General features: G+C 41.5%; 1 protein-coding gene across 2 annotated transcripts in view; it reads left to right on the plus strand.

Annotated features, from left to right (window-relative positions):
- The first annotated feature begins 652 nt into the window (after positions 1-652).
- The window catches only part of POLR2M (RNA polymerase II subunit M), a 296788-nt gene continuing 270441 nt past the window's right edge, over positions 653-26999 (plus strand). The window contains exons 1-4 of one of the 2 annotated variants that reach the window (XM_039468875.2): positions 653-853; positions 2630-3277; positions 5861-6065; positions 8034-10959. In XM_039468875.2, the coding sequence (XP_039324809.1) occupies positions 741-853; positions 2630-3277; positions 5861-6065; positions 8034-8177 (1110 nt within the window). In that variant the 5' untranslated portion in view covers positions 653-740 and the 3' untranslated portion in view covers positions 8178-10959. Of the gene's footprint in view, positions 854-2629; positions 3278-5860; positions 6066-8033; positions 10960-26999 lie in introns of those variants that run through there. The other variant, XR_012516284.1, reaches the window with a different exon arrangement.

Raw genomic sequence — 26999 nt, forward strand, 5'->3', positions numbered from 1 at the left:
CCATAGCACCTAGCAGCCAGAAGCCAGAAACACCTAAAGTCTCAACAATGCCTGAGGCGGTGCCGCAAATGAAGTCCTGCTCCAAATGCCGTCGAGCCCCAAGAAGAAGGAACCTTCCAACTTTTAACATTCCTGAACGTCACTAAGCCGAGCTAGGAGGCACCACACAGAGGCCGGAGTCTCCCAAATCTTGTCTCACACTCTCCCCTACCTCATTACCGGCCAGCGCATCCTTAAGGTTTCCACTTCAATTTCACTTCTCAGAGATACCTTCCCAGGTGTCTAACCCAACGTTACTATTGTATTATTATTTGATTGTCCCTCTCACCTCCCCACTCCGTAAACTCCAACTTTCGCAGAGGACGTGGCTATTTGTTGATTAACACATAGTGCCTGGTGAGGTCACACTGGCGCAGAATACTTCTCGTGCAAACCGATGCACTGCTGACGACGGGAAAAACGCTCCCACGAGGGGAAAGGGCGCCAAGCCGAGGCGCCGGCGTCATCCGACGTCACTTCCGTCCTTTAGCGATCCCCGGACGCCCCCTTCTCCCGGTCCGTGTTTGTTTCCGGCATTTCAATAAAGCTCGATTCGGCTCGAAGAAGATCCCGTTCTTCCGGGAAAATGGCGACTCCCGCTCGTGCCCCGGAGTCACCGGCGGCCGCGGATCCGGCGCTAGCTGCGGGGCCTGTTGAGGAAGCCGAGTGCCCGCCGCCACGCCAGCCTCAGCCTGCGCAGAATGTCCTCGCTGCCCCGCGGCTTCGAGCCCCAAGCACCCGAGGACTTGGGGCAGCGGAGTTTGGTGGAGCTGCGGGAAATGCTGAAGCGCCAGGAGAGACTTTTGCGCAACGTGTAAGCTGGGGTCCCGCGGAGTCACTGCCAGGCTCTTTCAGCTCGAGCTCCCTGGGCCCTCCCCTCCCTTTCCCTCCCCCACTCCATTCACTTCCCTGGAAGGTGACCTTGCATCAGTCACATTCGCCTCAGCCCTCCGGGCAACTGGACAGAGGGCTTGCTGCTGCAGAGCCGTCCGTCTTCCTGGCCAGGCACGTTTGCCTGAGAGGATGACTCGGACTGGACTGCTCCTTAGCGTTGCAGTGACTTAGTAGCTCCTCGCTGGTTTTATTTTCCCGGGCACTCTGTTGGTCCCATGAAGCAAGAGTCTGCGTTCTAAACCTTTTTGCCGCCCGCGCCCCTAACCCATAACGAATTATCAGCTTCATCTCTGGATTCTATGCTTGCAGGAACCGTAGGAAATGGGATGTGAGGAGGGGTTTATTAGGCCGAGAAAGTTCGACCCTCATTCAGCTGGCTGATTTAAAGGATTTTAGCAGGGGAGCCACGTGATAAAAGGGATTTTGTGTTTCAGACAGTTTTGTTTAGCAGCTTGGTGCAAAAGATGGTTTGAAGGAATAAAAAGCAGAAGACAGTAGAAGGCTATTTGCAGAGAGGCTCCCCACGAGAGAGTTGTAACAAAGTGAACTTAGGAAGGAATTGGGAAAACTTTAAGCATGGACTAATTTAAATGTAGTTGACAGAGATGGCTGAAGTTTCCGGTATGTATGGAACACCACTAGCAAAAAATAGGAAAATTCTGGGAGAGGAATAGATCCAAGGTTGATTTTACTTAGGGTGTGCAGAGGTGAAAGGAGAGCAGGACAGACGTTTGGTTCATTGAAAACCAAACAAAAGCTGGAGAAGTAGTCATGAGGCTCAAGAAAGAGAAAGTCTGGAAAAATACAGAAAACATAGGAATTTTAGCTGTAGAGTGTTGTCAATTGTGAGAATGAATGCATTGTCAAAAAGAACAGAGGACCTAAGAGTTAATTTTTTCTCTCCATGTATTGTATAAAGAAAAGGGAATCAGAAAAGGAACTCTGATATCCAAAAAAAGGGATGAATAAATACTTGATTGGGGTCAAGACAGGTGTTTTGACCTTGTGAGAATAGGTTTTTAATTTATAGCAGTGAATTAACTTTCTGGTCTCAGGATTCCTTTATACTTTAAGAATTATTGACATCCCATGGAGTTATTTTATGTGTTTAGCAAATTTTATTTACTTTTTAAAAAATTTACTTATTTTATTGTTTAGCAAAAATTATTTACTTATCAGAAATACAGCTGAAGTCTTTAAAACACAAGTATACACAAGCACACATTCTGTTTTAGAACAATGATGTCATCACATGTCATGTAGCCTGTGGAAAACTCCATTGTACCCATGTGAGAAAATGAGAGGGAAAACATCTTGGTATTATGATGGCAGTAGTTTTGACCTAATAGACCCATCCCCACACTCAACCCCATCCTCAAATTTTGGAGATTTAATGAATGCTGGTTCTTGGAATGCTTTATGTGATTATTATATGCTTAAAGTACTTTTGCTAAAATTCTAATTTGCTAAGACAAATGAGGCATATATTCCCTGTTCCTGCATTCCTTGTTTTTTGGGCTCTTTGGATAATGACCATTTTATTTGTTTTATTCCTGTTTTGGAGAAGTTAGAAATCAGATACTTGATTTAAAAATTGGCTTTTCTTTCTTAGGAGTTAATGCTTACCCTCTTTAATGTTGTAAGTCAAGTTTAAAAACATGGCTGTAATATATACATATTCTTTTCCATTTGACAGAAAATTCATTTGCAAATTGCCCGACAAAGGTAAAAAGATTTTTGACTCTGTTGCCAAACTGAAAGCTGCCATTGCAGAACGTGAAGAAGTTAGAAGAAAAAGTGAACTCTTTCATCCTGTTAGTTTAGACTGTAAACTAAGGCAAAAAGCAACTGCAGAAGTTGATGTCGTTACAGATAAGGCCCAGAATTCTGACCAGATACTTGATACTTCATCACTAGTTCCTGGCGGTTCCTCTGTAGATAACATCAAGTCATCTGAAACAACCTCACAAAACCAGGGACTTGGACATCCTACTCATGAGGGTGATGAAGAGACTCCAGAGGTTGAGTACACAGTGAGTAAGGGCCCAGCTTCCAGCAACAGAGACAGAGTGCCACCTTCATCTGAAGCTAGTGAGCATCACCTGCAGCATCAGGTTTCAAGTAGAGCAGAAGATACTTCTAGCAGCTTTGACAACCTGTTTATTGACAGGTTACAGAGGATCACCATTGCAGACCGAGGTGAACAACAGTCAGAAGAAAACACAAGTGCTACGGACTTGACAGGCCTTTCTAACGGGACTCAGAAGAAGCCTCATTACATGGAAGTGCTAGAAATGCGAGCCAAAAACCCAGTGCCCCAGCTGCATAAATTTAAGACCAATGTGTAAGTACCATCGGAAACAGGCCTATAACAGGAACATAATATTTGTTAAACTCACAAAGTTACGAGAAGCTGGTTGTGATGGTGCTTGCCTGTAGTCCCAGGCTCCTCAGAAGGCTGAGGTGGGAAGATAGCTTGAGTACGGGAGTTGGAGACCAGATTGGGCAACATAATAAGACCTTTTCTCTTAAAAAAAAAAAAAAAGGAAAACGCTCTAAGTTCCGTGGGCTTTGTGTAAGAACTGCTTATTAGGAAAGAACATACTGTGGAAACACAGACCAGCCTGGGTGGAGTGGAAGATTCATGTTGAAAAATACTTAGTTTTGAAACCATATAATTGAAAAGGTCTTAAATAGCACGTGGGGGAGTATTAAATTTCAGGATGTGACCCAATATTTCATAATAAACACAGAGTCAGAGAGAGAATTTATTATGACTTTTTTTGAGAACCATTTTTTAATGTACAGCTCTGATTAGTGTGCTATCAAAGTGTACTCACTTTGATTAGTCTGTGAACTAAGGGTAAAGCAGTTGCAGGAGCTGATGGGCTTTCCAGCAAAGGAGATTTCCATGCTCACTATATGAGTGAAGTCAAAATTCTTAAACTCCTTTGCCTTTTTAATGTTATATCTCAAGTTTAAAAACATGGCCATAATGTATACATGTATGATGTAATAAACTCCGTGTTCTTCAGTGAGTTTAGGAGCTAGATGAAGACCCAAGGTTTACACACTTTGAAAAGAGTTAAACTACATAATAATAGTTTCAGGGGGAAGGAATCTGAGAAGAGGTTTGAAAACTGTATTTATGCAGGATGGGCAAAAAGTGCTTATCAGTTTCTTGCCATAAATTGATTTCTGAAATTTCAGGAAAAATAATAAATCTTTTGGAAAAGAATTGTTATTTACTTGCAGCAAACGTCACGTTCAGCTCAGGTAACTGGTACCTTCCTATGCTGTATTTACAAGTATGTAACATCAAATACGCAGTTAAATCACTACTACCTTTCTCTGAAAAACAAAACCTCTAGTGAAAAGTACCTAAAACATGCTTTTTTTGGTTACACTTTAACTCAACCCCAGCATTCATTTTAACCTGAAAACATGTTATTTCTGCTCTATAGAAAATCAGGATTATAGTATATTAATGCGGTCAGGTAATCTCTTGTACAGTGAGGTATACTTTTCACTTCCAGGATGACATTTTAGAAAAGTAGAACCATCATCTAGCCAATAAATACAACAAAGAATACATTAATCCTAGTTCTGTATTATGGTCATTTGTCTGGGAGTTGGAGAGAGGTAAGGGAATAGTGATGAGGGCTACCAAGAGTTCAGGAAGTTTAAGAGAGAGGGAGCGTCCTGTATAGTTAGAGGAGAACAGGAAAGGCAAGGCTTTGAGGAGTCCGTAGGCTGTACACATGTAGGACTTGAGAGGGTTCCATGTAAGAAGTGGCTTGGAGGTTGCAAAATGTGGTCAGGGAGTGTCCGTTGGATCCTTTCTCCTCTTCCTTCTGCATACTCTTCTTGCTTCGTGTATCACCTGGATGCTGGAGGCTGTCCTCTGTCTACCCCTACTCCAGATCTTCCAGAACTTTTAGGTTTACAGGGCCAATTACCCATGACACTTGACCACTTCGGTGTTCCCTGGCACCTCAGTTTAATCATGTACTAAGTGGAACCCCTGTTTCTTTCCAAGGTAATTTCCATATTCTCTGATAGTATCCCCACCTTCTTCTTGGTTTTCTTCCCCCAAGGTATCTTTCATTTTTCTCATCTCCCTATCTGCTAGCCATGAAGACCTACATAACGTATTTCCTTGATCTTCATCTGTATAATTGTTCTTCATCTTCTGTCAGAGTGAAGACACTCACCTCTCTTGGGCTACAACTGTGGCCTCTTCCCACCTCTAGTTTTAACTACCAGTCAGTCTTCACTGCTGCCAGAGTGAAATTTTAAGATGGAAATCTGAACTTGTTACATGGAACTTTTCGTTACAGTCTGAGCTCATCCTACTTCCCAGCCCTCTTTCTGGCCGTCTTTTCTGTATAGCAGAAAAGCTGGGTGTCTCTACCTCCTCTACTTCCTCTCACTCCCCTTGCTGGGATGCACTTCTCTCCTCATTTACATGGTAAGCAGTTATTATTCCAAGACTGTTCAAGTGTCAATTCTTTGAAGCTTTTCTGACAACCTCCCTGTCTCCCACTGGAACTGGCCATTTCCTTATGTTCTAGTGTATCTTGTTGAGATATCTGTCATAGTACCTCTGGTATTCTATTACACTGAAACTTTACATGTTTATTTCTCTCTACTAGATAAGCCCTTTTGCAAATGTTCTTTGAATGAATAAATGAAAAAAGAAAAGCTCCAGTTAAAGTAGAAGGTTTGGTGAGGAAGGAAAAGACAAAGAGCCTGTACGCACACAAACACACTCCTATTTGTTAGAGCAATGAATATTGGTAAACTGCTTACTATTACCTTTGGAGGAGAATTGATTGCTAAGGTTAAAGGCCATTTGTCTGAATGGTTTAAACGTGTCTATAAATAAAGAAAATTGTCTGTATAACACAAGTTTTCCTTTCATCAGATTACCTTCTCGACAAATTGATTCATCCGGTGATTGTCAGAAGAGGGGGTCTCCTATTTCCTCAGAAGAGCGGCGGTGCAGGGATAAGCAGCATCTTGATGACATCACAGCAGCTCGGCTTCTACCACTTCACCATATGCCCACGCAGCTGCTCTCCATAGAAGAATCTTTGGCACTTCAGAAACAGCAGAAACAGAATTATGAGGTATTTAGAGTATTATTTTTCTCTCTTCTGTTTGTTGGGTGCTGCTTGCATAAGTCAGAATTTACTCCAGGTTCAAGGAGGATGGAATGGAATAGAGGGGATTAGGTGCTTCCGTGAGCTGAGACCTATGCCACTGGTTTTCAGAGAGTCACAAAGTTGGTAGAACTGCAGGAAACAGCTAGAGATGAACAGCAGTCTTGATTTGCCAGAAAATGTGGGGAGACTGCTATGGAATTTCATGTCTTAAAGCTCATGTGCCTGCCTGTTCCTGTTAGGATAGTAGTGGCATCGCATCTCTCCCTGTCTCTCCCTTTCACCTTGTAAAACCCATGTCACAGCTTCTCAGTGGTGGACTCGAACCCAGACCCCTTCTAGAATGAGGAAAATGTAGTTCCCAGGCTTCTATCTCCTGCCATACAGGGGAGGGCATAGAAGGAGTGGGAGGATAATGTGTAGCCAGCAGACAATGAGACACTGCTTCAGAGCGTAATCTGCAGGCCCATGTGAAGAGAGAATCTCCTGCTTTTGGCAGCGTAATCAGTTTTGCATAGCACTTTCTTTCCATGTGTTCTGCCTAGAACTTTAAACGTGTGTTGAGAGTTTGCATACAGAATAATGGGATGGGAGAAAATGAGTGTGAAGGACCATAGGGGAATAGGAAAGTTTAGAAGTATTTAGTAATAATTTTAGCCTCCAGGAGAACAGTGTCCTGTCTCATTTCCTAGATATTGCTTATTTGATTTTAGTCAGGTACTAGTGCACCAGTTAGTATAACACCAGGCTGCACATAGCAAGACCCCATCTTCGCAAGAAAATTAGCCAGGCATTGTGGCATGTGACTGTGGTCCCAGCTACGTGTGGGGCTGAGGTAGGATTGCTTGAGCACAGGAGGTTGAGGCTTCAGTGAGCTGCAGTTACACCACTGCACTCTGTACAGCTTGGATGACAGAGTGACACCCTATCTCCAAAAAACGAACAACAAAACAGGCTGATAATCTGCGTTGGCTTTTCATAAAAGGCTCGGCATGGATTGGCATTTTCAAGGTGCTCTTCTTTAAAAAAAAACATTTTTCTTTCTCTCAGTGCATTAAAATAACTGACTAGTCATGACCATAGCATTGAGGAAGTGTTTCTTAAATTGGCTCTGGGCTCCTAAATGCTGGACCTAAGATATTTTTAGGTTCAATTAAATCCTTCAGCTTGAAATTGGTTTTCTTGGCAGAGAGGTTGTGGTAGTAATGGCTCCGACTTTTACTTACTCATATTCATGGTTTGAAGTGAAGGACATCAAGAACCTCAAGAAAGCATGAGAAAAGGGAAGAACCGAATTAGGAATGACTTTGCCAGCTACCATCAGTTGGTGGTAAAGTCCTTGGAGGTTTATAAGCACATTGCCAGTGTCCGAAATTTACTTGGACTTCTTATTGAATACTAGTTGCTGTAGGACTTTATTTGGAGAGAAATAGCTTCTTTGTATTAATTTCCTGATTTTTATTTTGCCACTGAAACTCAGTTCTCAAGTCTAGAAGTCGTGATTGTAATTAGGGAAGAAGGTTCTGTCAGTTGTAGAAATCTAGACAGTGTTAGTGATTTTTGACATTTGATAGCTCAAGTTGTTAGGTGAGTGTGTATATATGTGCACGTGCCCACATATTTAATGCATCTATATTTATAACTATTGTAGTGCTAAAGTGATTACTCAGTTTTTTGTACAGAAGAGTGTATTTCAGTGCAATGTTGTTTATTAATGGAGGTCAGTAACTTCAGCTGTAGCAGGCTGGTGGCCGTTAGAAGCATTGCTCTGTTGTGTCTGTGATAGGGCGCAGCCATCAGGCTCGTCTTGACCGAGAGAGTACTCAGTGAGTTGCCAGTGCCCCTCTTATTTCTGTTTCTAGATAACTTCCCATTGAAAAATTGTAAGGAAGAGATGTGAATATGTAACTTTCTGCTTTGCTCTTTGTTTTAAAGGAGATGCAAGCAAAGCTCGCTGCGCAAAAATTAGCTGAAAGACTGAATATTAAAATGCGGAGTTATAATCCAGAAGGGGAGTCTTCAGGGAGATACCGAGAAGTAAGGGATGAAGATGACGATTGGTCCTCTGACGAATTCTGAAGATAATCTCCTAAATCAGTGATGTTGAGATGTCATCATTTTACATCAGACTTTCTAACTAGTATCAAGATCAGTGTCAGAAATTGTAGAGGGAAGTAATTTCATAAAGTTACACAAAGGTAGTTATAAAAAAATCCCATTTTGTCTTTCAGAAAATGGCTTTCGTGTGCTTGAAAAGTTTAATATTTGAATATGGTGTTTAACCACATTGTATTACAATTTCGCAGTATGTTGTGTATTGGTCTGATATTTTAGTATACAGTAGAACATACTTTATTTCTTTAAGCCAAATGAAAAGAGGTAACTTTGCTTTTTTCCTTATTTTTACCTATCAAATAGCATTTATTACACGTCTTTCAGTGAAATACTTACTTGTCCCAGGCATCTAAAATCTGTGAGGAAGATATAGTTCCCTTCTTTTTTGGGTAACAAAGGGAGCAGCCTAAAGAGCTGTATGCACGTTGGCATGGCGTTATTTAGACAGTGAATGTGAAATACCTAGGATGACATGCATAGAAAATGCTTAAATGCTTTTCTCCTTTTTTCAGCCTTTCCTTAGGAAGAATGTTAACTCTTCTGATTAGGAAGGAATTCCCTTTCGAGTGGATGCTGGAGGGTGGAGGTCTTTTTAAATAATCTTATGTTACTTCAGGCAAATCCTGGTATAGGAAAAGTCCAAGCTAACTGAGCTAGGTGAAGGTTTGTGCATCACCTGACTTGAGTTCCTTGCTGTCACAGATGATAGGTTCATGTACAGAACATGAATGTTTGTTAAGGAAACTAGTTTTGTTTTTTTTGGGTTTGTTGTTGTTGTTGTTGTTACAATTGAATTGTCAGTACTTAGCTTTTCTTGCCAAAAGAGGCATATATAGACTGCAGAAACCTCAGTCTCATACATAAACCTTCATGTCATTTTAGAGGATTATATGGTTGTCTCCAGAGAAATTAACTTATATTATCAAAAATTCTTTGTCTAATATATTGGAGTCTTTAAAAGTGTTGAAGAATAAAAAACTAATTAGAACAACCGCAAATGCTAATGGTGATGTTTTACCGGGACTTAATTAAATATAACTTTTTACTTTTGAAAAAGACTTGACATTGCTACCAAGTGTAGTTACTGTTTCCATCCTTATCCCCCACAAGCCAATGTGAAAAGTATACTGACCTAAGATTCTCATTATTTTTAGTTCTTAAAACTAAGAGTAAATGATTTCACAGTGTAAAATTTGATGTTCTTTCTCTAGAATGAAATAACACATGTTATTTCTGGAAAGCTGAATAATATGGAAGAGTTCATGTGTCTGTACGCACAGTTCCCTGTAATCCTACCACCTAGAGAGAGAACCTCTGTTAACGTTTTGGTTTTGTGTTTTTACTTATTTTTCTATGCATAGTTATACATTTATATTCTCAAAAATGCAGTCATAATGTACATTGCTTCATAGTCTGCTTTATGTATTACCAACATTTTCCCATATTAAATATTTTGCTTTTCAGATAGCTGTAGGATATTTCATTTCATGGGTGTACCCTAACTTTCAGATTGATTTCCTCTTCAGCAATTTGATTATTTATTATAATGTAATCTGTAAATACTGATGTGATTAGCATCTTAATCACATCTATACAAAATGACTTAGTTCCAGAAGATACCTCTCTAGAAATGAAATTCTTAGGTGAAAGTGTTTTTGGGACTCTTCATATATATCACTCACCAGAGAACATGTTCATTTACATTCCCATTAGCAATATATCTGACACTCAGAATTGAAAATTACTACTTACAATCTTTGCAAATTGAATAATTACAGAAAAGGACTGCATTTAAAATTTGTATTTTTTTGATGACTTAGTGAAGGTTGTGTTTTTTTCATGTTCATTGGCCATTCTATATTCATTCTTTTGAGAATTGCTCATTCATATTTTTTCTGTGACTTGCTTGGAGAACTCGGTGGCTTTTTTTTATTTGTTAATAATTTATTAAGAATGTCTTGTCATATATTGTAACTTTTTTTAGCCTTCATAGTTTGTGATATTTCAGTGTAGAAGGTACTTTCTTTAGGAGTCTACCTTTGTGTATGTGCTTGAACTTATTTTTGTAATCCAAGAATGAAAAACAATTGTCCTTATTTTCTTCTGGTACATTCTTACCTCACCTTACATCTGTCTTTAAAAGGAATTTAAGTTTTGTTTATATACGTTAACTCTACAGGTTTGGGGTGAAAAGGAAATTTTTAATCCATCTCAAATGTATTTGGGCATATTATATAAGGTAGGGATTTGATTTTATTTCAAAGCCTTTACCAGTTTGTTCAGTATCTGAAACCACCATTTTCCCTCTGATTCTTAATGCTATTTTTATAGAATATTAAATTCTTGTGTGTCTTAGGCAAATTTCTGGGCCTTCTGATTTTTTTTCCACACTACCAATAATTATGGCCTCACTTGGTGTTAATATTTGGTAGTAGAAGTTCTCCCTTGTTCTTTTAAATTTTGTGAAATATAACCTACAAATAAGTACTTAAAGTACTTAAAACTAAGTTTAATGGGTAAAGCAACAGCTGTGTAATCCCAAAGCCGATGCAGAGGAGGTCCTGCCAGCACTCCAGAATCTCCGTGTGTCCCTTCTTGACTCTCAGCTTGCCCCTAGAGGTAACTATCCTGACTTTTGGTAGTTCTCCTTCTACCCTTTTAAGAGTTATTTTGCCTGCTATGTATATAACAACATGGTTTATGTTTTGCTTACTTTGGCCTTATATAAAAATAGAATCACACTGTATGTTGTGTTTGGTGTTTTTCACTCAACATTGCCTATAAGATTCAATGTCACATGGTGTGTTTCATTCATTTTCATTGCTGTATAATGTGCCATTTCATCAATACCACTGTTATTCCACTTTACCGTCATGGGTACTTTGAGATTTTCAGTTTTTGGCTATTATAAGCAGTGCTGCAAAGAGCATCTTACATAAACGTTTGTCTGTAGGATGTGTGCCTAGGAGTAGGATTGCTCAGTTACAAGGTATAACATACCTTTAGAAATTTTTTTTTTTTTTGAAGACGGGTTTCACCATGTTGGTCAGGCTGGTCTTGAACTCCCGACCTCAGGTGATCCGCCCGCCTTGGCCTCCAAAGTGCTTGGATTACAGGCGTCAGCCACTATGCCCGGCCTAAAATTTTTTATTTCCACCTCTGCTTCCATGATGTATGAGAGTGCTTGTTCATCAACACTTGGTGTTGCCAGATTTTAATTTTAGCTAATGTGATGTTTATACAGTAGATGTTCATTGTGGTTTTATTTTACTTTTCCTTGATTAGCAATGTCATATGAGCATCTTCCTATGTCTATTGGGCACTGGATTTCTTCTTTTGAAAAGCACCCATTCAAGTCTTTTTTTTTTTTTTTTTTTTTTTTAAGAGATACAGAGTCTTGCTCTGTTATGTGGATTGGGCTGGAGTGCAGTGGCATGATGACAGCTGACTGCAGCCTCTAACTCCTGGGCTCAAGGAATACTTCTGCCTCAGCCTCCCAGGTAGCTGACGTTACAGGCAAGAATCACTGTGCTGGACTCCATTCGAGTTTTTTCTTTTTGCATTATGTTGTGTAAGCTTTTTTTTTCTTTTCTCATTGGTTTGTAGGATATATTCTGGATGCTAATCCTCGGTATTCAATCAAATAATTTGGTATTTGGTTGGCTATATTTGTTGTAAATGCCGTCTCCTTTTGGCAGATTATTTTTCATTCTCTCTCTTTTTTTTTTCCTTCAGGATGGGGGTCTCACTATATTGCTCAGGCTGGTCTTAAACTCCTGAGCTCGACTGATCCACCTCAGCCTCCTAAAGTGCTGGGATTACAGGCATGATCCACCACATCCAGCCCTCATTTTCTTCTTGATGATTGATAAATTCTTAATTTTAACAACAAATCTATCTTTCATGTTTAGTCCCTTTGTGTCTTGTTTTAAGGACTTATTCTGAAGTCATGAAGATATTCTTTTATCTTTAAAAATCTTTATAGTTAAAAAAAAATGGTTTGTAATATTGCCTTTAACTTCAGGTCTTTGATTACACCCAGAAGATATACATGACTGTGTGAGGGAGGGGTCCTTCTGGTCAGCCCTGGTGCTAGCATTACAGAGTGGAAATACTTTCCTTCCCAGCTGTTCCTCTGGGCCAGGCGTCCCCAAACTACGGCCCGCGCCGCATGTGGCCCCCTGAGGCCATTTATCCGGCCCCCCGCCGCACTTCAGGAAGGGGCACCTCTTTCATTGGTGGTCAGTGAGAGGAGCACAGTATGTGGCGGCCCTCCAATGGTCTGAGGGACAGTGAACTGGCCCCCTGTGTAAAAAGTTTGGGGACGCCTGTTCTGGGCACTCCTGCCATAGATCAAGCATCTTTATACGTCTGTGTTACCTTCTGAATTCTCTGTTCAGTTCCATTAAGCCATTTGTTGTAATATTACATTGCCTTATTTATGGTAGCTTAATGGTAAGGCTGGAGCAAGGCCTGCCATCTTATTCTTCAAAGTGCCTTCGGTATTTTTGGCCTTTGGCAGTTTTATAAAATTTTAGAATCAGCTTGTCACGTTCCATATACACAAAATCCTTGGTAGTGCAAATTCTTTGTCATTCGTTTTCAAAAATATGTTCGATGCATTCTGTCATTAATTAACTTTTTGTTTCTAACTATGTATTGAAATTTAGGAGGTAGGGGATTTGGAACTTTGCCCTTGACTAAAGTACACTTACTCTTTCTATGACGATGACTATTTTTAGTTTCTTTGAGTTAAATAGAAAATTCAGAATGTTGTCTCAGTGCGAATACCTGAAGTATTGTGTAGTTTTGACTGAGGAAAAAAGAGAAAGGATTTTTAAAAAAAATCAAATTTAGGTTTAAACTGGGAAGATGGAATGAATGCAGTAGTTGTGAACGCTTGCCTTCAATTTTCAAGTGACTATGTCTAGAGAAGGAAGGAACGCTAAAGCTTGGGGCTTACCCTAAATCGTGGAAGATGTTAGGAGGATTAATCTCGTTACATAATAGTCATCTATAGGAGTGATAATTCTTCATTTTCACAGAACCTGTCTCTAATCCACATTGCATTCTCTGGGAAGCCAGGCTGTGAGCTAATGTGGAAGGTAGTTTGTGGGATTATCTCCACGTCTTGTAACTGGGAGTTTGAGGTAATTTGCTCAGGGTCACTCAGAGGCAGCCAAGAAAAGAACCCAGCACTCAAGAATTTAGGCCCCTGACTGCATGGCCTTGCAGGTGAATACCACAAATCAAGACGTCATTTAGGCTTTAACATGTGCTATTAACATGTGCTTTAACAATGTGCTATTGCTAGGTAAGAACTCAACTTTTTTTATTTGCAGTGTTTTGTTTTTAATCATCTTATGACTGTGTGATCATTTCAGCCATTGCTGGAATCTTAACTCTTCCCTTCTAACTTGATGGTTGGCTGGATAAAACTTTTCAGGAGAAGAGATGTAAGGAAAAGTAAAGTATCATAGGCTTTACTCAAGACCAGGTAAATCTGGCAGTTTAGACTTTGCAGGCTTAATGACATAGTTTGTAACACCAAAAGTAAAGCTGTTAGGACAAAAATAATTGTCTTTGCACAAAAGAAGTTGAGAATGCCCGTGCCAAATAAATGAAAGGATTATATATCCAGCTTTTATGGGGACCATATAGTCATTTTAAAAATACGGCAAATCACATTATTGGCTAGCTGCATGCTAAAGGGGGGTGGGGTGGAGGAGTTTCTTAAAGCTATTATTTTAATTTCTGGCTAAAGTGAGGAAGCTTTGATACTGGGCCGATGAAATAAACCTAGTGTTGGATAATACTGAACCAGAGCCAAACCACAAATCAGATGCGATTCTGAAAGCACAGCATAAAAGCCTGAACAATTAAGTATGATCTATTACTTCCCAGATGATTTTAGAAAACTTGGAATTTAAAAAAGGCAAAAAAAATTTTTAAAAGAGGGTAAGCCACTGGAATAGCATTAGATTATTAGATTTAGGATTTAAATACCACCATTTCCTTTGAATCCAGTGGGAAGTTATGTACTCTCATGACTATTAAGTCTGTAAGATGAGGTCAGCGACCCCTTATCTAATGTATGGGGTATGTTTTAAGTGAACAAAATTTCAAAGTGTGGTCTTTATAGAGCACTTTGAGTTCTAAAAGAGATTCTATATGAAAACCTTATTGTAACGATGGTAACAATTACGACTGAAGTAGTTTAGGAGGTACCTTTGGCCATATGAAGTAAAATGTTTGAAAATCACCACCATATGAAACTTTTAATTTAGTGTTAAAATTAACTGAGAACAATAGGGACTCCCTAAAAGAGCTATTTTGACAAGGGGAAATTAGGACATTGAGCTAAGGAGAGATCCAACTTCATATGGAAAAATTTCACATTATTAAGGCAAAAGAATGAGAGTTGTAAATCAAGTCCTTATTTAGCACATACAGAAATACTCCTTAAAAGAGGGAGACTCAACTCAGTGCTTATAAATTTTGTCTGAAAATATTGCTGGTAAATATATCAGTTCTCCTAATCAGTACCACATATATTTGTATTGAATTAAATAGCTTTTCTAGTGATTGTATTGTAAAAATGAAAGCATATCTCTGTCAATCATTTAGATTTTTAATATAAAAAATTTTTTTCTTCCCTTTAGTGACTTTAAGTGGGGCAAAAATGAAGTGCCATTAGAAACACCGTAACTAGCAGTAGAAAACAAATCTTATATTGAATTGACATCTGTTTTTAGAGAAGAAAGGAAGCTTAGTTATTTGTTCTACCCCCTATAAATTGGGAAACTGAGGCCCAGAGAAGCATGGAGACTTGCCTATGGTTGAGCAGCTGGTTCTGACACAGCTCATTTTTTTCTTTCCTGGGCCAATGCTGTTTGATTAATACGGAGTTGTCTCATAATTAACTAACATATTTTTACAAAACTGCTGGAAAAGCACAGTGCCAGAACTCTAGTTTCTAATTTTAAAACGCTAGATTTTTTTTCAAAGATAGTTGTAACTGTTGCAACTAGGTCCGGTACTGTAGTTTTCTTGAACATGGGTAATGTGTGCTGCCCATTATTTATAGCATGACTCCATCTTTCCTTTTCACTGCCCGACTTGGTCTGTTTTGAATGTGCCCATTTTCTCAACACCTCTTCTTTTCTGTCTTCAACAGTTACACTTCCATCAGCCTACAGAAACTTTTCACCCGCCCTCCTGAGACCTCTTAGTCTTTTATCATCATCCAAGGGTGGCAAGGGTCTTGGGGTCTGAACAGTATTGCTGGCTAGCTAGCATCAATCAACTCTTATTAATATCTTGGTGCCTATCAGTTTATTAGATGATATTTTTTCCTGAAGGAAGATAGGGCTTAAAGGAATGATAAATGGAACAGGCAAGTTTTTTTTGTAGGGTGGAGGGTGGTAGGAGAGAAGAGAGAAAATGGAAAATCAAAGAGGAGAAGGACAAGGATAGGAAGCAGCCTGGATGTACCCTGAACAGCCAAGGGGTAGCAAGAAAGCATAATTTGGAAGAGTTGTCTGTCACACTGTCAATGCTTCCCTTCCTGTTTTCCCTTGAATCCACTTAAAGTATTTGCTCCAAACATTCTCCTGAAAAAACTTCTGTTAGGTCACCAGTGACCTTCATGCTGCTAAGTTCAATAATCAATTTCCAGTCCTTTTTCTCTACCTCTTGGCAGTTTTTGACATAGGTGATCTCTCCCTCTTTCATGAGACATGTTTTTTTTCCTGGTTTCTGGAACACCACTTCTGGGAGGTACAGGCATACTTCATTTTACTGAACTTCACTTGATTGTGCTTCTCAGATAAGGCTTTTTTTTTTTTTTAAATCAGTTGAAGTTTTGTGGCAACCCTGGGTCAAGCAAGTCTATTGGCACCAGTTCTTCCAACAACATGTGCTCGCCTCATGTATTTGTGTCACGTTGTCACATTTTGGCAATTCTTGCAATATTTCAAATACTCTCATTATTATTATGTCTGTCCATGATCTTTGATGTTACCTTTGTAATTGTTTTGAGGTACCATGAACCATGTCCCTATCGGATGGTGAATTTAATTGAGAAATAAATACTTGTGTATGTTCAGACTAACTCATCCACTGGCCATTCCCCCAACTCTCTCTCTCTCCATGGATATTCCTCTTCCCTGAGACAACAACAGTAAATTTAGGCCAATTAATAACCACAGCGTTCAAGTGAGAGGAAGAGTCACCCATCTCTCACTTTAAATCAAAAGCTAGAAATGATTAAGCTGGCTGGGTGTGGTGGCTCAAGCCTGTAATCCCAGCACTTTGGGAGGCTGAGGTGGGAGGATTACCTGATGTCAGGAGTTCGAGACCAGCCTCGCCAACATGGTGAAACCCTATCTCTACTAAAAACACAAAAATTAGCTGGGTGTGGTGGCAGGCGCCTATAATTTCAGGTACTTAGGAAGCTGAGACAGGAGAATCACTTGAACCTGGGAGGCAAATTTTGCAGTGAGCCAAGATGCCACTGTACTCCAGCCTGGGTGACAGAATGAGACTCCATCAAAACAAACAAACAAACAAACAAAAAAACCCAAAGAAATGATTAAGCTTAGTGAGGAAGACATGTTGAAAGCTAGATAGGTCCAAACTAGGCCTCTTGCAACAAACTGTAAGCTAAAGTGTGAATGCAAAGGAAAAGTTGTTGATGGGAAATTAAAAGTGCTACTCTAGTGAACACACAAATGGTAAGAAAGTGAAACAGTCTTACTGCTAGTATGAAGAAAGTTTTAGTGGTCTGGATAGAAGACCACAATATTTCCTTAAACCAAAGCCCAATCCAGAGCAAGGCCCCAATTCTTTTCAATTCTCTGAAAGCTAGGAGAGGTTGCTTTGTGAGCGTCAAGGAAAGAAGCCATCTCCATTAACATAAAAGTGCAAGTTGAACTAGCAACTGCCAGTGTAGAAGATATAGCTGGTTATCCCGAGATGAGCTAAGGTCTTCGATGAAGGTGGCTACACTAAAGAGATGTTCAGTATAGACAAAACAGCCTTCTATGGAAGAAGATGCCATCTAGGACTTGCACAGCAAGAGAGGTGAAGTTGATGTCTGGCTTCTGAGCTTTAAAGGATAGGCGGACTCTTAGGGGCCAGGGGTTAATGCAGGGGTGACTTTAAGTTGAAACCATTGCTAATTTACCATTCTGAAAATCATAGGATCCTGGAAGAGTAGCTAATTGTACTCTGCCTGTGTTTTATAAATGGGAAAACAAAGCCTAGATGATAGCACATTTGTTTATAACACAGTTTACTGAATATTTTAAGCACACTGTTGAGACCTACTACTCAGAATAAAATATTGTCTTCAAAATATTAGTGCTCAATGACAATGCACCTAGTCACTCAAGAGCTCTGATGGAGATGTATAAAGAGATTACTGTTATTTTCATGCCTACGAATACAACATTCATTCAGCAGCCCATGGATCGAGGTGTAATTTTGCTTTCAACTCTTATTATTTAAGAAATACATGTTATAAGCTTACAGATAGTGCCATACATAGTGATTCCTCTGATGAATTTGGGTGAAGTAAATTGAAAATCCTCTGGAAAGGACTCACCATTCTAGATGTCATTAAGAATAACTGTGATTCATGGGAAGAGGTCAAAATATCAACATTAATGGGAGTTTGGAAGAAGTTGATTCCAACTCACATGCATGACTTTGAGGGGTTCAAGACTATAGTGGAGGAAGTAATTGCAGATGTGATGAAAATAGCAAGAATTAATTCTATTAGAAGTAATTCTAGTTCTAGAATTAGAAGTGGAGCCTGAAGATGGTACTGAATTGCTGCCATCTCATGAAGCAATCATTCTCATTTGCCATCATTTCAAAACTTGAAATGATGAAGCATTGCTTCCTGTGGAGGAACAAAGAAAGTGATTTCTTGAGATAGAATCTACTCCTGCTGAATACGCTGTGAATATTGTTGAAATGACAAAGAATTTAGAATTTTTTTTGGCAGGGGCGGTCTTGCTCTTATGCACAGGCTGGAGTGCAGTGGCAGGATCATAGTTCACTGAAGTCTTGACCTCCCAGGCTCAAGCAATCCTCCCGTCTCAGCACTCCCCCAGTAGCTTGGATTTCAGGCACGCATCATGTGCCTGGCTAATTTTCTTGTATTTAATAGAGATGGGTTTCGTCATGTGGCCTAGGATGGTCTTGAATCCTGGACTCAAGTGACCCACCTGCCTTGGCCTCTCATAGTGTTGGGATTACAGTGGTGAGCCACATGCCCAGCAGGATTCAGAATATTACATAAACTTAGTTGATTAAGAGGTGACAGGGTTTTAGAGGATTGATCCCAATTTGGAAAGATGTTCTGTGGGTGAAATACTGTCAGTATCACCTGCTACAGGGAAATCTTTGGTGAAAGGAAGAGTCAATGGATGTAGCAATCTTCATTGTCTTGTTTTAAGAAATTTTTATAGCCACCCCACCCTTCAGCAATAACCACCCTGATCAGTCAGCAGCCATCAACACTGAGGCAAGACCCTCCACCAGCAAAAAGATTGTAATTTGCTGAAGGCTCAGATGATTGTTAGCACTTTTTAGCAGTAAATTATTTAAAAATTAGCGTATGTACATTTTTAGACATAATTCCATTACAAACTTAATAGATTGCAGAATAGTTTAAAGATGACTTGTATATGCACCAGGAAACAAACAAAAAAAATTGTGAGACTTGCTTTGTTGTGATATTTGCTTTATTGCAATGGTCGGGAAGTGAATCCACAGTGTCTGCAAGCTATGCCTTTCCTCAGTGGCCACTTCCTCTCTGCCGCCTTCGCAGATTCCTTCTCATCTTCACATTCACCAAACATTGAAATCCTCAGCGTTCTCGCCTCTTCTGTACCATGCTCACTCTCTCAGTGATCTCATCCAGCCTTGTGGTTTTAAATACTCATCCGTAGCTCAGACCTCATCTCTGATCCCAACTGCAACAAGAGTGCTCTCAGGAGAGCTGGAAGCTCTTGGGTTAGGAATCAGGGGATAGAGTGAGTTGGTGGTGGCAGTGGTGGTGGTGGTGAGGATGGTGGCAGAGTTCTTGCTTTGTAATGTATTAGCCTACTCACTTCACTTCTTGGGATCTGAATGTTTCACTTTCTAAAACGAAGGATTGGACCTGGCCAGTATCTCCCAAAGTATGTATCTTAAAACAGAAATCCTGAGGAAACTGGAATTTGATGCTCAGATGAACTACCATGCTCTGTTGCCTGGACCAATTGCAGGGGCTTCTGAGCTGGGCTCCCTGCCCCAGCCCTTGCCTACATGACAGCGAGGTCTCATCATGGCAGCCAGCATGTGTTGTAAAGCTGTAAGTCAGATCAGGTCATTTCTCTGCCCTGAGCTCTCCAGTGGCTCCCATCTGACTCAGAATCAAAGCTAGAGTCTTTATGGTGACTTACAAGACTCAACAAGCTCCACTTCAGCACCTCTGACAGTATCACTCGACCCCAGCCACAGGGGCCTCCTTGCTGCTGCCAGAACATGGCAAGAGTGTTGCTGGCTAAGGGCTGTGCACAGCTGGCACAACTTCTTCCAAACTCCTGTTAATGATGGTATTTTGACCTCTTCCCATGTATTATGAATATTCTTAAAGGCATTTAGAATGGTCAGTCCTTTCCGGAAGGTTTTCAGTTTACTTAGCTCATGCTCATCAGGAGAATCATATGGATGGCATGATCCATAGTTTTATGACATGGATTTCTTAAATGCAGCTGCCTTGAACATTCCCTACACAGATATCAGGGGGTTGGGTTCTTCCTTTCCTACAAGTATCTGTTCAAATATCACCTTATCAGGGGTAACAATGAATATAACAGAGTCCCCTACTGCTTGATTTGTCTCCATAGAATTGTGTGTCTTTCTGTTCGTTGATTATCTAAGATCTCCCACTAGAATATGAGTGCAGGGATTTGTATGTGTTTATCGCTACATGCCCAGGCTAGAATACTGCTAGACACATAATGGACATTCAATAACATTTTGATAACTGAATGAATGAATGAAATGAGAGGAAACAATGAGCAGATGGAGGGGAGGAAGGGTGGGCTTAAGGATCCATATTTGCATGTCCCTGAGGGTCTGTTCACTTCTGTGTGGAGTAACCCCCTCCCACATACATGAAGATTTGTTGTCGAGGGGATGATTTTGCATCTGTGGTTTCTCTTGCACCTGCCCTGAGGTAGGTATTTTATCCCAGCATTCTCCAGAGAAGGAAAATCAGGGCCAGCGAGGCAGGGGCTTTCTCAAAGTCACACCCTCTTAAGGCCTGCGCCTGTTTTTCTCTAAGTCAAGCACCCGTTTTCATTTCCTGAGCAGCCTTTGCTGTTGTGCTGTTTCTTTGCATTCCGGAAAGTCAGTGCCTGGCTTTCACAGAGGGCTGGCGAGGATCGGAGGGTGTCGGGGGAGGAACCCTGGAGCATGTCACCAAGGCCTTCACACTGGGCCCTGGGCGGACCCTTCCTTTGGTCCCGACAGCCACGCTGTGACCGGCTGCAGCTTTCACAGGTATTCTCCTCGATGACCAGGAGAACAGGGGAAACAGAAGGCAAGAAGCAGAGAAACAGCCCAGGGTAGAGCCCCTCTCTAGCTGTCCCTCCCAGATCTTAGATTGCCTTCTGCCACCACTGCCTCACCTGGAGCACCAGCCCTGCTCTTAGGCACCGCCCCTGCAAGCAGCTCAAGCCTACTTTTTACTCACAGGGCGACGCTGGGCTGCTCTGAATCCTAACTGCTCTAAACCTCGTCTGTCTGAGAGGTGGGAATAATCATAATTGTATTGCCTTTGTAGGCTTGTTGCAAGGATAAGACAGTCTTGACATAAACAACTGTTACTCCTCCAGCTTCCAGACTGTCTCCCTGTGGTGTTTTCCATCTTAACATCTTCCTGCCTGCCTCCCCACCAGCTTTATGGAAGAGAACAGAAGAGTCAGGTTGCCCACTTAGAACCCCTCCTTGAGGCATGGCTTTGCCCTTTGGTCCTCAGGACTGATCCCAATTCATGTGTCACAGAAGCGGCATGATTCGCAGAGGAAGACCTGGACATTCCTTCAGCAATGGGTGCTGTCCGGTCACACGGCAGTTCCTAAGTTTGGAAGCTAGAGTTGAAAGAGTGAAGTTCACAGGATGACAGATGCTTGAGGCGCTGACATGGGCACTCAGCTTTGGAGTACCTGTAGGAGTAAGGCAGGAGATCTTGCAGGCAGGTCTAGGGGGCCATCGGCAAGGCAGGCCTGACTCGTGGGAGAAACATGGTGACTGGTGACCAAGGATGAAGGTCCTTCATAAAAGAAGGTGGTGAAGCCCATCAATGAGATGCTCAGGGAGGCTGGGCACAGTGGCTCACACCTGTAATCCCAGCACTGTGGGAGGCCAAGGCAGGCAGATCACCTGAGTTCAGGAGTTCCAGACCAGCCTGGCCAACATGGTGAAACTCTATCTCTACTAAAACTACAAACTATTAGCCAGGCATGGTAGCAGATGCCTGTAATTCCAGCTACTTGGGAGCCTGAGGCAGGAGAATCACTTGAACCTGGGAGGCAGAGGTTGCAGTGATCTGAGGTCGCGCCACTGCACTCCAGCCTGGGGGACAGAGCAAGACTCCATCTTAAAAAAAAAAAAAAAAAAGAGATGCGCAGAGAGACCACAGAACAGAAGGAGAAAAGGACCAGCGACAGAGTCCTGGGAGGCACCATGGCAGGGGAGCAGGGATGGGCCTCACATGCAGCAGACTCATGCTGGACTCAAATCCTGCCCTCGCAGACCTTCTAGAGCTGCACACGCACACAGCATCCTGATCCAAAGTAGACAGGACCACAGGACTGAGAGAGCACCAACAGCTTCACTTGCAAGCATTGGACCAGGAAGGCACTGTGAAAGAGGAGAGGGGTCAGAACCAGGCCTGGAACCAGGGGTGGCAAACGGATGGATGATGGAGAGATGGTCAGACGTGGCATTTGCAAAGGAAGGAAGCAGGAAAATTCAGGACGTCTGGGAAATGGAGAAATTGGTAATATCTGGCCAGAGGTACTTATAGAATAATACAGTCTTGAATTAGAATGCAAAAGAATTTAAAAAGTACATGGGTTACAGATGGAAGTGTAGGGGGATTTGAAATGTATGTGATTATGGCAGACAGCAAGATGGAGATAGTGTGCAAGACATTTATCAAACAGAGCTCCTGAAAGAAACACCTGTGAAAGGGAAGAAAAAGAAGCAGAATGGGGCCTGGGAGAAGCTGGGGTACCTCACTGGGCTGTGATGAGGTTTCAGCAAAGGCCTCAGGCGACCTCACAGGGAGCTCTGCAGCTTGGACAGCCTTCAGTTCAGTTTCCCTGTCAGGGGTGAACAGAGGCCCTCAAAGGATTTGTCCTGGTCCTAATCCTCAGTACCTGTGGATGTGACCTTATTTGGTCCTTGCAAGTATAATTAAATGAAGGATCTTAAGATCAATCATCCTGTACTTAGAGAGAGCCTAAAATCTAATGACTGGTCTCCTCATAAGAGAAAGGAGAGGGAGATTGGACATTCACACACACAGGGGAGAAGCCAGGGCAGACAGGAGCAGAGATGGGAGCGAAGCGCCTACACACCAAGGAATGCAAAGAATTGCCTACAGCTGCCAAAGACTAGGGGGGAATCATAGAACTGACTTCCCCTCAGAGCCTCCAGAAGGAGCCACCCAGGTTCCTGCTGACACCTTGATTTCAGCCTTCCAGTCACCATAACGGCAAGGAACATCTTTCTGCTGTTTCACACTAACCAGTTTGTGGTAATGTGTTACGGCAGCCGAATGAAATGAATACAAGAAGCCGGCCTTGTTACCATGCGTGATCTGTCACTGGCTATGGACTGCCCCGGAAGGACGCATGTCCTCAGGTGAGCTAGCTTTCTTCAGGAGAAGCAATCCTCACAGAGGGCTGTCAGCTGAGGGCCATTCCTTGGCAGCACTCCCAGCAGATGGGGGATTAGATTCTTTATTCTTAAAGGGGATCTAGGTGGCACATTAGAGCAGCCACTTCCCTGACCCTCAGTTTTACCATCTACATAATGGGAATAACAATAAGACCTATGTCATAAGGTTATGAGGAGATTAAATTAGATGCTCATACTAATAGCTAGCACTTACGGGGCACTCACTATATGTATATGCCAGGCACATCAAGTACATGAGTTCATATTCATCTGTTGCCCAGGATACTGTAAGCTCCAGGTTAACAGTAGTTATTTGGACCAGGATGTGTCCAAGTCACCCAGCTGTCACATCCAGAACAGAACCCAGATGTCCTGACTCTTGGGCAACTGCTTTCTTCTGCAATAGGTCCTCTCTCTGCGTGTTCCTAATTATGTCTTCTTTTCATGCTGGTGATAATAATTTTGTGCAAGGAAGCAAAACTTGTGCACCACAAAAGAAATGCTATTTTGCCTCATCATCTGAAGGAAAGAGCTGTGAGTTGTCTGAAATTCATTCACACTCTCTCAGGCAGACCCTGTGTGACCAAAGACATTAATTTTCGGGACAGGCTGGGGCAGGAGGGGCTGGGCATAGCTCCCCGCTGCCTATAGCTAATTGGCCTCGGTGGCCCCACGTTCCAGTCCCAGCATCTGCTGACATGGCATTCCTAAGAAGAGGGGAGAGGCCAGATACTATCATTTTAAAGAGGACAAAGTGAAGGACAGAGAGATTAGCCGATTTGCCCCCTTAATTATGCAGTGAGCTCGTGATGGAGCTAAGAATTGAATCCAGATTTCTTAAGTCCCAGATGGGTTTTTTCATCAGGAGGTCCGGCCACATTCCTTCTCTTGGAACCGCCCCCTCTCTGGATCCCTAAAACACATACCTGGGTTGAGTTCATGAGTGTGTGTGTGTCTCTGTTCCCTTCATGTTATCTTGATTTTTAAAAAGAAAAGATTAGTAGGGATGAGGAACAAATTTCTTAAATGCTTTTTTTTTTTTTTCTTTTTGAGACAGGGTCCTTTGCTCTGCGGCACGGACTGGAGTGCTGTGGTGTGTTCATAGCTCGTTGCATCTTGAAACTCCTGGGCTCAAAGCAGTCTTTCTGCCTCAGCCTACTGAGTAGCTGGGACTACAGGAACATGCTGCCACACCAGGCTAATTATTATTATTATTATTTTCGTAAAGACAGGTTCTTGCTCTGTTACACAGGCTGGTGTTAAACTCCTGGGCTCAAGTGATCTTTCCGCCTCAGCCTCCCGAAGTGCTGCGATGACGGGTTTGAGCCACTGCATCTGGTCTAACTGCTTTTAATCACATTTAATTTTCAAGAACTTTTGGCTTGACACATCCAGAGCCCAAACAGAAGAGGCCTTCAGATTTGACCCACACATTTCTTGTCAGAAGAATTTATATATGGAGGCATTGTGCAAGTTATTAATGTTAAAAGGAATTTCCTCCTCGAGTCAAAAATCTGAAAAACAATTAATATTGGCACAATCTGGGACTAAGAAGGGACAGTGGCCGACCATCCAGGAATTTCCATAGGCCCCGCTCCAATGCTGGCTTTCACCACTAGAGGGCACGATCTGAATCGTGTGCTCAATGGTTCTTCCAAGTGCCGTCCTTCCCAGCAAGGTAATTTACCAAACATTACTTACTGTTGACTTTAGGTACATTCCCAGTTATGGCTCCCCTCCCAACTAAATTCTAGATTGAAAACGTATGGACAATATAAGAAAAAAAGCAATTTGCAAACTTTTGTCTAACCACATTGTTTCTATTTTGGTTACTCTTTTTGGGAAATCACTGACGGAAATGGCCTCCTGTGAGTTGGCTTGGGGTCATCTGGCCTGGGCTTGTCTGCCCAGCCCCTTTATCTCAGCCTGGATCTTCTTTGCAAACAGAAATCATTTTCTCTTCCATCTTCTGGTGTTGATGTTTAGTCATTCTTTCCTTCAAAGAACTGAGAAGTCCTTTGAAAGCAAGACACATCTTGGTTTGTTCAGTTGGTCAGTCATTCATTCCATGATGTTCACTAACATGAACATATCATGTGATAGACTGTTGTGTTAATTCCTTGACTTCTTAAAATGACCAGTGCAGAGGGGAAGTCTAATAGTTAAAAATAGGGAAGTGTAATGGAAGGGTGCTATGGAAATGTGAATTCTACTCGCCCCTACCTACCTCCACAAAGGTAACTGATCGTCCATACTCATAAGGGACCACATAGTGCTAGAATTATCATGGTGCATCACCAGGTAATGCTGCATTAACTCCAGTGTTGGGTTTAAAAGTGTATTCCCTTTGGACTGAACTTGAAGTGAAAATAAATCTATTAGCCCCAGAGCAACTGAAGTGCTCTGAGAAGAGTCCTGGGCTATTGGGCTAGGAATCAAGATATATTGGGTGGTGGAGATGGGGGTGGGAGGGGAGGTGATGGGTTGAGGGGGTGGGGCAGAATTCTTTCTTTGCTTTTAACAAATTGAGTGCTTGGCCAAGTCACTTGACTTCTTGGGATCTGCATTGTCCGGTTTCTAAAATGAAGGAGTTGAACCTGGTCAATGTGTTCCAACATGTGTCTCTTAAAACAGAAATCTCAAGAAAAATGGAATTTGGGGGTCAGATGGGTTTGGGAAATACAGCATAATAACTGCCCCCTTTCACCCACTCTCCCAAGGTAATTCCAAATCACCTTAGCTTATTAAAGGTTTGGGAGGGCCTAGAGTAAAAAACCTGCCTAATTTTATTTAACCCATTATTTCCCAAATGTATTTTCCTGGAGATTCAGTTTTATGTGATAGCTATTAACCTAGAAATGCTGGCTTAGATATTGATTGAAAAGCCAATAAACATTTTGACTATTTTGTACTAGGAAGCCAGCTCTCCGACTTATTACATGAGTCTGTGAATTTTATGATTTAATCAACTAAGCAGTGTCAGTGGAGATTTTCCTGTAGATTACATCTTCTATTTAATCTGTTCACAGTTTCCAGAAGACACTGATTAGCCTCATTAGTGTTTTTCACACCCTTAGCAAACTTTTTCTTTACTTTATATTGGCGTTCAAATCAGATTTAATTCTTTCTCATTAGGATGGTGAACAGCAGAGGATAAATAGTGTTGACCTCTTGCTGGTCTTAACTCCCCCTCTGATCCTAGCTTGGACAAATCTTCTGATGCCCCAGACTTTTTTGAATATTCATGAAAATTTCATTTATTCATGTCACCCCTTTTTTGGGGTTCTAGGTACTTTAACAATTTGGATAAAATTCAGTTTTGGAAAGGAGAAGCTTTTAGTACATGTTTTCTTTTGTGCAGCTGATGAAAAAAAGATCTGCATCTGGTTAGCTAAAAAATGGAACCATGTTGTCTTTTGCCACTTTCACACGAAGGAAAAGGCCATCATATAATCTATTTTTAAAATGTTCTCCCAGGTGTCTTACTCTGCAGAAACTTTAGGAAGTGAGTTTTGACAGAGGGCCTGGTTTCCTTTATTTTAAAGTCATTCTACTTTAGGTTTTGAAAAGAAGACAGGGTGCATGAGAGGGAGGGAGGGGAAGAGAATGCACGTGGGTCATGGTGAGAAATCCCATTGCCAGTTCTAACTTTGCCGTACATAACATTAGGAGAAAAGAATAGGCAGGAAGTTGGAATCTGCAAGTAAGCCATTCTCAAATCTGGATTCCGTATTCTTTTTTGTTCTTTTAAATTGACTCAATGCTGCTGGTTGTAATGCCTAAGTGATAGCTGCTGATAAATATTATCTTTGTGAACAC

Source organism: Saimiri boliviensis, chromosome 2, assembly GCF_048565385.1.
Source record: "Saimiri boliviensis isolate mSaiBol1 chromosome 2, mSaiBol1.pri, whole genome shotgun sequence".
NCBI classification, from domain to species: Eukaryota; Metazoa; Chordata; class Mammalia; order Primates; family Cebidae; genus Saimiri; species Saimiri boliviensis.